General features: G+C 43.7%; 1 protein-coding gene across 9 annotated transcripts in view; it reads left to right on the forward strand.

The window, feature by feature from the left end:
* Positions 1-731: 731 nt before the first annotated feature.
* Positions 732-16,564, forward strand: part of CUX1 (cut like homeobox 1) — a 261,716-nt gene continuing 245,883 nt past the window's right edge. For 4 of the 9 annotated variants that reach the window (XM_028707528.2, XM_028707532.2, XM_028707530.2 and 1 more), the window contains exon 1: positions 732-993. In XM_028707528.2, coding sequence (XP_028563361.2) covers positions 916-993 — 78 coding nt within the window. In that variant the 5' untranslated portion in view covers positions 732-915. The remainder of the gene's footprint in view (positions 994-16,564) is intronic. The other 5 variants (XM_028707529.2, XM_028707534.2, XM_028707538.2 and 2 more) reach the window with 4 other exon arrangements.

Genomic DNA, 16,564 nt, shown 5'->3' on the forward strand with positions numbered 1-16,564 from the left:
CAGTGAAGTTTTGTTTCTCTGTGGCTTTATTAATCAAATAAAAAATATTTTCTTATAGTCCTAGTGAATCCTAATTTGCACCATTATGCTTAAAATTACACACACACAAATGTGTGTGTGTGTGTGTGTGTCTTCTAAGTTGTCAGTAAGTTTCGTTTTCTATGCACGGTTATTATTAAAATCAAATACAGTAATACTGTATATACATTATATATATATATATATATATATATATATATATATATATATATATATATATATTCTTCCAACTTGTATATATATATATATAGTCTTCCAACTTGTAAGTTTCGTTTTGTCTGCGCCGTTATTATTAAAATTAAATTATATATACATATATGTCTTCCAACTTGTAAGTTTCGTTTTCTCTGCATCGTTATTATTAAAATCAAATAATATATACATTAAAAACATCAACCCAATCTATATCGTCGCAAACGCTTTTTTGTCACCAAGTTTCGTTTTCTCTGCACCGTTACCATTACAATGAAATCATATATACTGTATATATGAGTGTGTGCCTATTTTATTCTCTCCCCCTCATGCCAGCCGCCGGGTCGGCCATTCCGCGAGCCTCGAGTGGCCGCTGCCGCTCCTGTCCGGGTTTTCTGCCCGCCCTCGCCTCGTTCCGCTTTGCTGCCGGCCTCCCTCCCTCCTTTTTTTTTCTCTCTCTCTCTCTGTGCATCGCTCCCTCCCTCCCCTCTTCTCTCCCCCTGCCTGCCCGCCCGCCTGCCTGTCTCTCTCCGGCTCCCTCCTCCTCCTCCTCCTCGTGCGCTCTCCAGCCCCCTCTCCCTCCCTCCCTCTCTCCCTCCCTCCCCCCTCTCTCTCTCTCCTCTCTCTCTCCCTCGCTCGATCCGCCGCTCACTTCTGTCTCAATATGTCTCAAGATGGCGGCCAATGTGGGATCGATGTTTCAATATTGGAAGCGCTTTGATTTACAGCAGCTGCAGGTCAGGCTCCGGGGTCCGCTCGCGGGTGGGTCTCTCCCGTCCGGGCCCCCCACCCCCCCCTCGCCCCCCCTCCATATCTCTCCCCCCCACCCGCCCCTTTCCCCGCTTTCCCCTTGAGGTGCGTGTGGTGTGTTTGCGTGTCCCCCTTTTCTTCTTCTTCCCTCAGACACCCTCCCCCCCCATTTCCCCCTTTTTTCCTTTAGAAGAAAAGGAAACCTGCCTCTCCCCCCCCCCCTTTAAAAAAATTAAAACCCAAATGTCCCGGCAAGAAGCGGCGTCGGCTTCTCCTCCTCCGTCTCCCCTGGGCTCCCCTTCTTTCCCCGCCGCCCCCCTCAGAGGAAGGCTGGATCCCGCCCGGCCGCCCCTGCCCGCTTCCCCGCCGCCCGCCGCCTCCCTCCCATCGATAAGCCCGGCGCCGCCGCTGCCGCCGCCGCCGCGATCGGAAATTGATCCTCTTTGTTCAATTCATCGATCCCAACAAGATGGCGCCGCCGCCGCCGCCTCCTCCTCCTCGGGGGGCGGCTTGTCCCGGGATGGGGGAGCCCCGGCCTTGGGCCACCGGACCCCCCACCCCTCGCCGTCCCACCCCCCTTGCCCTGTGGCACACGGACCCCCAACCCCAATGGCCCCCCTCCTCGGAACAGAGCCGCGCTCTTCCTCTTTAGGGTCCTCTTTCCCCCCCGTCTCTCTCTCGCCCCAGTTTTATAAACAAGAGTACAAAAAATGAGGATGGTGGGTTTTGATGATTATTTGAGGGGGGTGGGAAGGCTTAGGGTTGCTTTGGGTGCCGAAGGGGCTAGTTGTTTTCTAACCCTCTCCTTTCTAAAAAAGAAAGAAAAAAGCCCACACTTTTTTTATAGAAAAAAAGAAAAACACCCCCCACTTTGGGCCACCACCTCTTTTTGAACAGTTTTAGAAACTGTAAGGAGGGATAACTCTGTTTCTTAATTCGTTTTGCAACCTCCCCCCCCCCACCCCGCCAAAGAAAAATACCCCCTTCTACTTCCTAACACTTTCCCCACTTCTGTTGCTACTAAGTCTCTCTGTGACAAGCCGCCTACTTTTAGGAGAATGGGGACTAAATAACAGTAACTTGTATGTGCTCCCTTATTGATCTTTAATGATTTTTGCGCGCACCCCCCTCCGCAACCATACACCTCCAGCGGGAACCCCCCCCCCCTCCGTGCCTGCCATTAGTCTCTTTGAACAGTCTCTTAGTTTTAGAAAGAGGAAAGATCATCGTAATAGGCTGGTGTATGTATGCGTGCCATTCTCCCCGGTTCTTAATTGTTTTTGCAACCCCCCCCCTCCTAACAACACTCTTCTTTAATTCTTCCTCCCTCTCTATCTTTTTGAACAGTTTCGGAAAGGGGGGAGGAGTGTTAGCTGGTTTAAGTTTTGTGTGTGGGCTCTCTTGTTTTGTTTTTAATCTCTCCCCTTCTTCCATACCCGCTTAACTGTTTTATAAAGAGAGTAAAGGAGAGGGAAATATGTGCGTTTGTGCATATGGATGTCTGCTGTTTATCATTTTAAAATCTTGCTCCCCACAAAAACAGAAATCCATCCCACTTTCAGTAATGCTCCCCCTCTACCAGCTCCTTAGTTTTATACAGAGGGACTGAGACATGCAAGCAATCAGCAAAATAGGTGTGCATGCTTGCAAATGTATATGTGTCCCCTCCTGAGGTTTTTTATGCTTTTGTGTACCCCCCCACCATAAAACTCAACCCGCACTAATAATAAACCCCATCCTTTTTTGAGAGTCCCCCAGTTCTTTAAGGAGGGATGTAAAAATAATCCTAAAAATGGTGTGGGTCTCCCATGTTCTTCTCTTTCTGCACCAACACCCCCTCCTTCTTTTCTATCCCCCCCCCCCGGCATTTCCCCCTCCTCCCTAGCTGGTCACCCAGTTTCATGGAGGCAGGGAGAATGTTGCAGAAAAGGAACGTGTCTGCATGTGTGTCCTGCGCTGTGTGTTTCTCGCCCCCCCCCCCCCAGCAAAATATTTCTGCTTCTGTTCTGAATCTTTTTTGGCCTCTCCACCCCCCCACTGCATGTGCGCACAAAATTTGAAGCTCGTGGGAAACTTTGCAGGACTTTTGATCCTGGCTTGGGAAAGGAGGAAAATGAGGGATGGAGGAAAAGAGCTCCCCCCCATATCAGTAACTTGGGGCTGCAGTGGGTGGGGAACCCCATTTCTCATTTGCCTCTATGGTTGAGGCTCTGACCAACAACGTCCCTCCCCCACATCATCATTTTCTGATTATATTTAGGCTAGTGCGTGTGACTGGAAAGGAGTGAGGTTTATCTAATGATAGATTTAGCTTCTTCACTCAGTCAATTTCTCTCTTCTCCCCCCCCCCCCTATCAAATTGGGCTCTAGGATTTCATGTTTCTCCCTCCCCCCAATTCTTCCAGACAGGAGGGTACTGAGGCTGTGAATTAATTGGCTTCCTTCTTGAAGAAACTAGGCCTGCCTCTTACAAATTATGTAGGTTTTTAAAAGGGGTATACATTGCTTCATGCTAATTACTGTGTTTGTGAGGCTCTCTTTTCAGTCTTATCCCCCAGTTTTGTTTTAAAAGGGGGTTCACAAGCCTCATAGGGATGTCTGCTCTCCTTATTTGTTCCCACCCACATAGTTGGGGGAAGCTGTTTTTTTTAAAAGATAGGGTGGGTGGTAAAATTCTTCCTCCCTTGTTCGCATGTGAGGGAATGGAGAGCATCCAAGGTCAGGGGAAGACTTGTTTAATCCTGTCAGCTTGCTATAGGGGATCCTTTGCTTCTTCCCTCCATACTTGATGGATCTGAATGAGGGTAGGACGGAAGAACTCTTATCCCATCAAACTCATCTAACTGGATCCCACCACCACCCTGAAGGTGATGGAGTGGGGATCCTTTCAGTCTCTCTTGAAGGAACCACCTTCCTGCTGCTATGTAGGTTGTCTTTGAGGATGGGGTGGCACCCTTTTCCAACCCCGTTAATTTGCTGAGGCCTGAAGGGTTGATCTGGAAACCCACCCCCCATGTTTTTCTGCCATCTAAGGTTTTGCAGGGAGAAGGAGATGCTTGTGTCATCATGAGAGCTTCTTAGTCCCATACGCTTCCTGTTGAGTCCTCCCGTTTTTTGGGCCGGTGGTGCGCTGTTCCCATTTGCTTTCCATTTCCCTCAAATGTAGGGGTTGTTGATGTTGTGTGTGTGTTCTTGTGAATTGCTTTCCTCACACACAGGTTCCCCTTTCCATTTCTAAAGGGACTTGTACTGTCTTGGTGTTCCCTTTTGCAGTTTGGAGAAAGGGATTCTGTGTCACTTCACACCTGGGCAGGCATGGCCTCCTTTTTTTCTTTCTCCCCCTTCAGACATTTTACATCTGTAAGAGTGTGTGTGTGTGTGTGTGTGTGTGTGTGTGTGTGTGTTTGCCCATTTCCCCAAACTCTTCCTCCCCTTCTTTTGCATCCCACCCCTCTTTCCCCATTCTTGTGGATTTGAACCTGATGCTGGGCATCCAGGGAGGATAAGGGAGGTGCTCCTTTAAGCCTTGGTTGAGATGGGTGAGAGACCTGCTTTTGGTGTCAGTGATGGCAGTGGTGGGTATGTCAGGAAGTCCTTTGTCTTCCAGAAGACCTGTCTGGCTTGGGGAAGGTGTTTATGCAAAGTTCCAGTCTCTCTCTCTAGTTCTGGCTTTGGGTTTGCTTGGGGATATGACTTACTTTTATTTTACATGGGGTAGAAGCTCCTGGCTACCTGTCGTGTATTTAGGCAACCCCACACCTGAATGTATGGTAGTTACTCCTTTGTTTGCTGTCATCCTGCATGGAATTTGGGCTCCATGCTGATTTGTTTTGGGGGCTATAAATGCTGGTGTTACCTCCTTATCTCTTTGTAGTCCTTAGTGGTGTTGACAAGGCCTGGCTGACTGGCCATGGGAAGTCCATTTCCACAACAATATCCATCCTCACCCTTTCACCTCAAGACTTTTCAGTGTGTTAACTCTTGTTTGGCCTTTTTTTAAAAAACATGCTCAGGAGTAATATTAGGAGAAGGGTGAGGGAGAGAATGAACAAACATGCTAAACATTTCTTGCCTTGTTTGGGTGTGTGTTTCCCTGATGAGATTGCAGATGCACTGTTCCATAAAGCAGCTCAGGTGTGCGTGTAATATTTATATATGTATATAAATAAATACGAACGGCAAAGGGGGAAGAGCACCAAATTAATAGGTGCCTTCCCTGTCGATCAATGTTCTCTTGCAGTATGGATTGGCTGATCTGTACCAGGGAAATTGTGTCCAGCCTCTTTAAGTGCCTGACGTGAAAATTAATTTGGCTAGAAAGCTGGTCTTTCCCCTCCCTTTCTTCTATCCCCTGCTGGGTAGTCTGCTCAGCCAATGTCCCTGTTGAAGCTGAGAGCTGAAGGAGCCGGAAGTAATGCTTACAGAGATGTTTGGCATAGCTGAAGTAGAGTTAAAGGTGGTGTGTGTGTTTGTGTGAAGGGCAGAGTGCTGGATTGAGGTGTATATTGCTCTGAGAAATGATAGAAAAACTTTGGGCAGGTGGGGGGGGATGATTGTGCTGCTCTACAAGAACTGAAGTGCTTAACCCTTGAAAAGTACTCTGGGGGTGACAAATGTAATGTGCTGTTTAACTACTGTCCATTGTCTGATGAAAAATACTAGTGCTCTTTGATTTCCAGAAGGATTAGGAGATAGGGTAAAATATCTCCTTGCTTTGCTCTTTTTCTTCCAATGTTTTTTTTTTAAAGTTTTGGATTAAGGTAGACTTGGCTGAACTTTCTCTACTTGAAAGGGTTTGTAAGAGTGACCCAGAATACCTACAGGAATTCAGGAAATGAGATCCAGATGCAGGATTGTATAAAATAAAATGGATTAGATTAAGATGTAGTTAAACATGGTCTGACAACTTTAATTGTAGCTGAGCTCACTTTTGCCTGTGTGCGTCGTAATTGTTCTGAATGGAAAAGTTTGCAAATCCCAAGAGAATTATCCCAAAATGTTTTGTTTGCTACTGCAGAGGTAGTTATAGAAATATGGTTTTCATGGAGGGGGAAATCATGACGCTTGAACTACTATTTATTGATTAAAATGATCATCTCAAAGTTTAAACATATGGAAATTTTAGCAAAGAATGCAGCCAAATGGCAGATTGATAAATTGTTTTTGTTCTTGCTTTGTAAAAATAGCTCAGCTTAATTCCTGTGCCTACTGTAAAACTCGGTTTGACACATTTGTGTAAACTTCAATCTTGTTTTTGTCAAACTAAATGTGACCCTGTTCTCAGTAGTGCTGGGTTTTTCTTGAAACCTTCTGGCAATACTGGCGGAGAGTTCTGTTTGATTATTAAATTTGTACACAAAATGGTTCGTATTTATCTGTCTTAGGTGTTGTGTATCCAGGCTTTTTTCCTTAATTGGCTGTCTCACTGGAAGACAGGATGCTACTGTCCTACCTGTAGAAATGACAGACAACTAAGTTTGCAACTTTGTTTTACTTAGAGTATACATGGAAATTACTGAACCTGACGGTTAGGACCACAAACTTCGTTCGTTCTGCTCTGAATAAAACTTTGTTGATTACCTTGTATAGAAAACAATTGCCACCCTCTGTACAAGTCACAGTATTCACAGAAGCCTCTATGACCTTGTATTGGCTATTGGTTCTGAGAACCTCTTATGGTCTATCTCCTGGCTAGCTGTCTTCGACTCCTCTCCTTGCCCTGTGATTTGAAGGAGGAGAGGGTGATGTTGCCCCTGCACACCTTTCTGGCAACACCTCTTTCTTTCTTGAGCAACCAAAGCAGGAGAAGAAAATAAATGCTGCCAGGCACTTTTCTTTCCTTGTTATTTGGCTTGGCTGCTTCGCCCTGATCTACTTCTGTCACCCACAACTCTTACCCCTCAGCAATGGGGTATATCTCTGCCCACACAAGTGAGGTTGTAGTTCTCTCATTGTTTGAATACAATGAAACAGGATGGCTGAAACGAAGGGGCTCTTGCAATTGTGGTTAGAATTGGTAGCCATGATAGGCGTATGGAAGACTTTTCACATGTGGTGCCTCAGTTACAGACTGGTGTATGACACAAACCATGGTTTGCTATTCTTATGCTGAGATAGTTCCACTGAAGTAAAAATTCAGTCAGTTCAGTGGCTTTGAGTTATCAAGTTGTCTGGATTGGCATTCAGATTTCCTTTTATGGGCTTAAAGAACTAGAAGGGAAAAACAATATCTGGTTGGGATTTAGATATTGGAGGATCTGGTTTCAAATTTGGATCATTTTAATAAAACCATAGTTCATGCAGGAGGGAATCTTGCATAGAGGGAATCATTAGTAAGTCATTGCCCACTCTCTCTGTCTTCCCCCACTCCCCTTCTCTATTCCATTTGCAGAAGTTTGTGAAGTTTATAAGTAGCTGACTGCAACTTGTGCTCTGTCAGGTAGAAATTTTCCTGAGGCTCTAGCCACAGTTTGAAACTAACTAGAAGACTATATTGGTTCTAAACCACCACTCCACCCTTTTTTATATCCTGGGAAAACCTATAAGGAATTCATCTGAAACTTTTCTGTTGAGAGACTAGAATGGGTATGCAGGCTTCCTACTGGAAACTGCTCCTCCAGACACCTGACAGCGAGAGGAAGGTGTGCAGCTCTTCAGTCTCCTTCTACATCGTAATATACAGCTCCAGGCTCCTACACTCAAGATCGTATCAGCGTGAATTTTTAAAAAGCCAACAGCATAGTGTGGGACTGACACATCCTTGTTTGCTCTCCGTTTCATGAGCTCACCATTGTTATGGGAGAGTCAGCCTGGCCAGGGCTATAAAACGGCAAAGGCTTACTCATGAGACAGCTATTCCAGACAAGCACTTCTCAAACATTTTAGGGTCTTATCAGATGCTTCTCTGTTAGATTGGGGTGCAAGCTCTGTTGGTGTAGTGGCAGAAGCCCCCGTCAGCATAGAAAGCTTTGGAAGCTGCATAACTTTCCTTGTTGCTCCATAGATCTCTTGGGCGCTACCAGCTCCCGATCCAGGATAGTCCAGCCTGTGTAAGTCATGTTCCACCCAGCCTGATAGGGCTCACCAGCCAGCCAGGTTCTTTCGCATGCCTCTCTCATTCCTCTTTTTTGCTATTCCAGCTTGCCAAGAAAACCAGGAAACTTATTGAATCCCTGGTAAACAGATGGGTGGGCCTGAATTAGCTTCAGGCACAGTTGTTTTATGGGTAACCTGCCGCCATAGACTTTGGACTGTCCTCTCATTATCTGTGCTCCTGTCTCTGCTTGTTTCCAGTTGTTACAGAATGGCATCCTGTATATGGACTCACACCTTGCACTTGGCAATATGAGTGCCTTAGTGATGGAATGGATTCCCAAATTTAGCTCAGGTGTCACCTTTGAGACCATACTTAAGGAGATTGCTTGTCTGGATTCCTTACCTTTTTTGCAACTATGATGATCTATAGCAAAAGTGGGCAACCTATGACCCTCCGGATGTTGGTAGACTACAGCATTCATCATCCCTGACCAGTGGCCATGATGGCTAGGAATGATGGGAGTTGAAGTCCAGCAGCATCTGGAGGGCCACATGTTGCCCATTCCTCAGATGAAATAGCTTCTAAAAGTATGATTTTGTACACAAGCGCCTCTTCCTTGTGTCACAAATGTCACCTCTGGATTTGTTTAATGCCACCTCCAGGCAACCCCCAGTGTTGGAGATACACTGCTTCATAGTATGTAATCTCCCTCTTAACCTCATGTAAGTACTTGTGTATGTTGCGTTTTCATCTGGGGATCTGGATGCTACTAAGAATGTGAATCGTGTCCTTGGTTCAGGGAAGAATCATGGCTTCTGTGGGAACTTTGTGGTTAACAGAACAGTTATATCCTGTTCTACGCACATAAATAGCTTTACGGCTTCTGTGCTTTCCCACAGTCCCACAGTGCTATAGGCTCAGCTAGGCTGAGACAGTTTGGCTTACCTAAGGCCTGTCCATTAAGCTTCATGACTTGAGTGGGAATTTGAACCTGGGTCCAAATAATATGTGCTTTCTCCATCAACACAGGTGGTCTGTCCTGGAGTTAAGTTATCCAATCTAAACTAATTTGAAGCAGAACTTTGTCTGATTTTATTTCTATTCTCAGGATGGGAGCTCGTAAACATTTATGCTGAAGCAGTGGATTGGTTGTTGTGTGCTCAGTTATGTGGGCTGCAAATGGCCCTGTGGATGGTGAGGGCCTTCCCATTTTGCCTGGCTGATGCTCTTCAGCTAATTCATACCATCTTGTTGGGCCTGACATATTCAATGTTCCTTTTATTTTTGATCAAAACTTTCTTTACATGAGGAAGGTACTTTCAGCATCGTTCTGGGACTGGAGTGGGAAACCTTTTCTTTGGGGGATATGCTTGTTGAAATAAAGGCCTTCAGCAAGCCTTTCTGTACAGACATTTTCTGTGGGGTTGGAAAGGAACACTGAAGGCCCAAGGATGAGAAACATATCCCTTCTCTTGGAAACCAGAACTGTTCAGTGAGCAATAGCCAGCCAGCTCTGCTCTAGGACAATTGCACTTTCTAAATTGGGTATTGAACACTGCTGACATAGTAACTGGTTGCCAAATTGTGTTTAATAACGGCTGGAGGGGGTAGTCATTGGATTAATAATAAACTTGGTAGTGCAGGCAGAACCCTGGAGGCACTTGAATGCCATGGTGATGAGCTTGGCTTTTAAATACTTAAGTGGACAGTTAAAATGCTGGGCCATGGCACTCAAGGATGTCTCTAGTTCCTGATGTTGCTGCAGTTGGAAAGAAGTCCACAGATTCCAGTTCTTCTTTCAATATAACAGAACTATCTTCCCCAACATAAGTAGGGTGTTTCATATGCAGAGAAACAGGGAATGTTTTGATATTTTTTTGCCTTGGAATTTTTTTAAAAAGCAGTTTGCCCAGAATTGGATACAATTAAGACTTGAAATTTATATAGTCCTTTCCCAGAATGTTCAAAGTGCTTTGTGTAGATTGCCTCAGTAATCCTTATTGCAACCCAGTATTATATTGCTGATAGGAGGGGCAGGCTTAGGCTGAGAGAACAGTGCATTGCTTAAGGCCATCTGTAGCAAGTTCCTACCTGAGATGAAACTGGAACCAAGGACATCCTACCTCTTAGGGTAACTCTACACATGAAGATGTGCTGCAGGAGACTGCAGTCAGGTTTTGTTTTGTTTTCTTGCTCACAGCAATCCCATAAAGTGAGGGCATTGTACATGCTTTTATATATCTGTCTGGGGATCCTCATTAGCTTAGGTATATCAGAAACATGTGCATGGGTGTTTAAAGATGCATGTGCACAGATGCGGCAAATGAGTAACAAGAAGACACTGGTCTCGCACTGTTACCTGCAGCAGTTGTCATGAGTGGAGTTGCCTTTGGCCATTCCTTTACATCAGCTCTCATTTTGCATAGATATATTATCATCTGCTGCAGAGGGTCTTGTTCGCTTTTTGATACAGGTGCTGAAATAAGGCATTAGTTGTCAAGAGTTAGAAAATGGTGGTGTTTCTCCTCCTGGTGAATTTGCTTTCTAAAACAGGTAATTCTCAGTTCCTTCTGGGTAGTCGGATATTAACTTCATGCGATCTGTGTTTTTTTGTTTCTTCCTCTGTGCTCCATTTTTAACAAATTAATACCTTTAGTGGCAAACTCTAATTAACAAGCTTAATAAGAGAATTTTGTGGGAGTGACTGTCAAGGCTTCCATCCCAAATAGTACAACAGAATCTCTTTAATGTCCGAGAAAGTAAGGAAGCTGTATTCAAGGCTTCAATAGTACAGGTCAAGCCACAGATCGCCAAAGGCATGGCTACATAGTTCAAGAATAGCATCAGGAGTCTGAGGCGGGATGAAAGCTATGAAGACCTCTTTACAAACGGTCACACCCCTCCTGCCAGCTTTTAAAAGTGAGGCATAGCATGCTCACACACAATGCAACTTCTCCCTACAAGACTGGTGTATGTGGAGGTATGCTCTTCTCTGAGGGGTTTGGGTCTGCTGCCAATAGTGGAGGTGGGACTGATGGGGCAGGGCAAGGAGCCAGTGGGACTGCTTCCCCCTCCCTGGCCTCTAAAGGCAAAGGAGCAGGGCCAAGACCCTCCTTTCTCATCTGACAGCAGCTGCCACCCCAGCCCTGAGCCAGTAGGAATTGCAGGGGTCCTGGAACAGAAGAATGTTTGCCCTTGTTCACACAACCATTTCCACCTTAACTGCTCTAGTGTACTTCTCTCAGAGTATATCTCATTATTGGGAAATAAGGGGACTTAAAGATGGCTGTATCCAGCAAAAGCAAGCTAGTTGGAAAACAAATCCAAAGGGAAAGGTTCATGAGGAGATGAGGTGGGTGGGGAAGGGGTATCTGAAGAAGTGTGCATGCACACGAAAGCTCATACCAAGAACTAACTTAGTTGGTCTTTAAGGTGCTACTGGAAGGAATTTTTTTTGTTTTGTAGGTACAGAATACTGCCAAAACCTAAAAGTGAAATATTTGAAGTTGACAAGAAAGCAGAAAAGCAGGTTGACAACCTTACCTGTGCAGTGAAAAACATTGTAACTTATTAAAATGCAAAATGAATATTTATTAGGTGTAAAAGAGAATCTCTTCTCACTTGCCCAATTTATGCTGTTTGACTACTTCCATGAGCAAAACAATGAAAGCATATCTACACAGGGAACCAGGGCAACTGCAATTCTGTGAGTGACTTGATAAGGTACTAACAGAATTCTTAGTACCCTCATCCGAATACAGTCCCCAGGATTATCAGAGGAGAGACATGCTTTATATTCAGTGTAAAAAACTCAAATAGATTTATAGTGTTGATTATACACTATGTAATATTCACTCTTGGGGGGCCATTTCTGTGACCAATAATAGTGAGTTTGTAACCAATTAATTGCACCTACATCTAGCAGAGGTTAAAAGGTTGGTGCACAACAATATTTTTCACTTACTTGTGAGCAGTCCTGACTCCTGATTTGTTTTTGGCCACTAGTGTGCTTCTGTTCCCCTGGTGGAATACAATGTACGAAGTCCATGAAGATAGTCACTGGCAACTTTTTGGTATAACATTTTTTCCCCAAGCAGTTACTATCTCAGGGACTGCTCCTGCTTCTATTAACCAGTTCACATGCTGTGATGCTTCAATTGTCTGTGTGCAAGAAAAAAGGGATGTGTGATCCAGCCTAAAGTGATAGAAGAATAAAGGTATACTTTTAGTTGATTTTCACAGGGAACTCATGAAATGTGATATTTGTGTAGTTATTCCTACATAGTATTCTTTAACTACTTTGATAGCAGGAGAATGTGTGTGCAGCCTTAGCTGTTTCTCCATAGGTTTTATTCTCTGATTTCAAGGTTCTTTCTTATGTATCTTCACTTTCTGTTTGTGGGCTTCTCAGAAGTGTCTGGTTGGCCACCATGGAAAAAAGGGAGACTGAGCAGTTAGATGAACCATTGGTCTGATGCTTCGTATGCTCTTGTTTTGTATTTAATTGATGTTGTTGCGTCTCACCCTTCTAAGGAGCTCTAGGTGATCTACATTCAATCCTTTCAGTTTATCTTCACCAAAATAGGCTGGGTGTGTGACTGGCCTAAGGCATTTGAACCCTGGCCCATGTGTGGTGCCATCTCTCACTCTCATTCTCTTTTGAGTTAAAACAACTGCAATGTTTTGGGTTTTAAATGTGGTAGAAGAACAGGGGTGTTTTATTCAAAGTCTAAAACTGGTTACAGATAGGTAGCCGTGTTGGTCTGCCATAGTCAAAACAAAAAAAATTCCTTCCAGTAGCACCTTAAAGACCAAGTCATATAGTACAATAAAACTTTAAGACAAATGGTGTTTCATTGAATACTAGTTTCTAAAATGGGACTGGGTTCTAAATCAAGAGTCAGACGTGGTTATATTGGGAATGATCTGATGTACAGTCTCCATTATCTCAAGATAGTTCTCAAAAGAACATTAAGTCTACAGTTTTACGCACACTTAGTGGGAAGTAGATCTGATTGAATTCTGTGGGGCTTAATTTTAACTAGGCATGCATAGGATTACACTGTGAGCTTATTGCATTGGCCCACCAGAGGTTCAAGAGATGAATTTCTCCCATGTCACCTTAGCACTGGATTCCACAGCTGTCCTGGAGTGATGTTTGGCTACTTCTAGTGCTTCAGAGGAAGCGTGGGAAGGGAGAATACCTTGGAGGAGAAAAGGGTGTCTTTGTAATTTCTGCCAATAGTTTCCATGTTGTTAACAAATGACTGTTAGAAGATGTTGCAAGCAACTTGTTATCAGTGTTGACACTGAAGCACTATGACTAAAAATCAGGTGATGGCAGAATTTGCTGTTTTAGAGGATAGTATGTGACGCTTCCTTTCTTTTTTCTTTTGATTCCTCCCCACCCCACGCACGGCATTGTTATAAGATGCATGTGCAACTGCTTAAGTCTGGAATACAGTAATACTTAAGGGCACAACATTTAATGCTGCAAGCAGATATTGTTTCTTACTATCAAAACTGCCAGGCATGTATAAAAAATGGTGAATGCTAATGTTGCAACTTCTAAGGGCTAAACCGGGGTCTGTGGACCACCAGTGGTCTGTGAGCTTTGTTCAGATGGTCCTTAGCGTGTCTGTAAAATACAGTTTTAACCTACGCAGCACCCAGCATAGCATATTATAAGTGCTATAACAGGCAGAGCAATTATTAAGTGATCCACCAAGACCCTCAGTAATTTTCAAGTGAGAGAAAAAGGTAGGGAAACACTGGCCTTAACTAAATGTGATATGGGTGATCCAGAGTTAGAATCTCCATTAAATTTAAATAAAACTGCCACTCACATTAGATTACGACTCTGGCACCGGGGGCAGGATTTTCCTCTGTATCATGACCCCCCTCACAATACACTATTTGCCCCGGGGAAAACCTTAACAGATGTTGCATGATTTTAAATGGAAAGGGCACAGGATTTACCTTCCATTCCTAGCACTGTAGTCATGATCCCAATTTGCCTGGGTGGACTGCTGCTGTTAATTTAAACAAAGAAACACAGAAGATCATAATCTTGGACCTTCTGTTTTGCATCTAGTTGTTCCCTGAGCTGAGAGTCCATCCGATAGTAGGTCAAGCGGAGAACAACTGCTCCTCCTTGGGATAACTTAAAGAACAATATCTAGAGTTCCTATCCCAGAGAATATAGTTTTACAGTATATCTGGCAAAGTATTGTTTGACCTTTTCTGAATAACTATGAAGGGCTTAGACACATCTGAAATTGGGCGTGTGTGGTAGGCAATATACTTAGTGGGTGTTGAACTCTGGTTGTGTTTAAGATTAAGAAATTTGAATGTCTTAGCAGCACCCCCCCTTTTTTTGAGAAATGATTAGGGACTTAGGATACTGCCTAATACAGAGTCAGACCATTGGCCCCTTTGGTTCAGTGTTGTTTGCATTGAATGGCAGCAGCTCTCCGGGGTTTCAGGCAGGAATGTACATGGTGTATCACAGAACTGTATACGCCAGTCCTCTTCCCCTAGACATGTCCCTGCCCTGAGGAACTTACCACTGGTAGTTTCTGTCTCTCTGTCTTATTTGTCCATTTTAATGTTTAACCCACCTGTTCCACAAAGGCTTGAGGCACTGTGTGCTAAAAGCTTCAAAATCAAAGAATAGCTTCATTATGCATGTAGGTGTTATGCTAGGATTTTAGACGCTTGAGGTAATAAGCAAACCAGTGATTTTCCTAGCCCTGTTTCTACCATCTTGCTGTCTGAATTTTTACCATTGAGTTTTTGTGGATGGGGCACAATTTTACTATAGCCAGGTGATCAGCTATAGTTGCCTCTATAGTAGATGGAGTGATTTGAAAATCTTAATAAGTAACACTTGCGGCGGGGGGGGGGGGGATTGCTTTGAACTAATAATGGAGGTGCTAATTCGGGGAGTTTATGAAGCTTCCGTTAAGAGTCAAGTATTGGTTTTGCAAATATTTTCATTTGTAGGAGTCAGGTGTTCAATTTGTAGTTAATAGGAAGTTCTTTTGGGAGTTATAGTACATATCATAAGATACACAAATGTGAGGTTGCAATAATAGTGTCTGCAACTTTTTTTGGAGAGAAGATGTATGCAGGGCAAAAATCTGAAAGAATTTTCATTGTCATTCATATTAAGTCACTGTTCCTTTTCTGTGTTTGTGCACTTCTTAGGAAGTACAACAGATTCTCTTGCAAGCATTCTTTCCCCTTTTTAAGGTGGAAAGGGCACTCTGTTGCTACAGAATACAGAAACAACTCAAAAGTCAGACAACATATAAGCTTTTTGTTTTTCTGACAGTTGATGGTGCTCTGGTAACAAGAGTGTCTTTTAAAGCCACCTATTTACCATGTTTGATGTGTTTTCTCACTTGATGAGGTGTGCATTTTTTTACACAGGAAAATCTGATTGCTATCAGGAAAATCTTACTGGATTTAGTGAGCAAGCCCTTTAGTCCTTTACTGAAGACAGAATTGCACTGTTCCATGCTAATTTTTTCATGTCTGCACTTTTCGCAGAACACAGAAGGCAATTTGACAGGCTGTGGGAAATTGGGCACCAGAGCTGGAAAGGAACGTATAAAATGGACTACACTACACTATGATCTTGTAAAAGTAGTGCTCTGCACAAATTCTAGAGGGGTGGCTATGTTGGTCTTTTGTAGCAAAAAGAACTGTCATAAGGATGAACTTACTGTGGTATATAAGCTTTTATTTATTAGAGCTCTTTTCATCAGATGTGAGGGATGTGCTGTAGCCCACAAAATCTTATACCACAATGTCTGTTTGTCTTTAAGGTGTCACAGTACCTTGCTCTCCCCCCCCCATCCCTCCCAAATCTATATGCAAATTTTATTGACAATGGAATATTTGATGTTTGTTTGTTAAGAAAGGCAAACAGTAGACTTGGCAATCGATTAGTATGCCAGTCATTTGTGAGTTGTTTTCATGCTATTGTGAACTCTGCAGAGTCCCTTACAGTGTACATTATGCTCTGTTTTGATCCGGTGAATGGACTTTTGGGTTAGAACACTACAGTACTATAAACATGTAACTCTTGGTTCCAGCAGAAGTACAGACCGTGCTTTAGTGAGTTCTGTAATTAGGAATAACTCTGACGTCAAGTTTCCATACTCCTGTTCCTTAATTGGCTTGAAATGAATCTCGAGTCTGGTAACCTTTCTATAGAAGATCTGACCATTTTGTGTACACTTGCTGCACACAACTATTTTTAAGCTGATGGGTTTTCTGCTGCTGTATTTAGATCGAACAAGGGCAGAAATTGAGGCAGTATATTGTGTATGCAATTGAAGGATTAGAATTGCACAGCATTCTACATTTGGTCAGCAAGTATCCAGGCAAGGACTTGTTATCTTGCTCTCTGTTAAGAGAAATTCTGGAATACTTTTGGAAGTTTAGTTCTGCCCAAATGCCAGGATAGAGAACCTTCTTCAGCTCGAGGGCACCCTTCCCTTATGGGCCCCCTTTCAGGTACCACATGCTAGTGGTGGG

The sequence above is a fragment of the Podarcis muralis genome, chromosome 15 (assembly GCF_964188315.1).
Source record: "Podarcis muralis chromosome 15, rPodMur119.hap1.1, whole genome shotgun sequence".
NCBI classification, from domain to species: Eukaryota; Metazoa; Chordata; class Lepidosauria; order Squamata; family Lacertidae; genus Podarcis; species Podarcis muralis.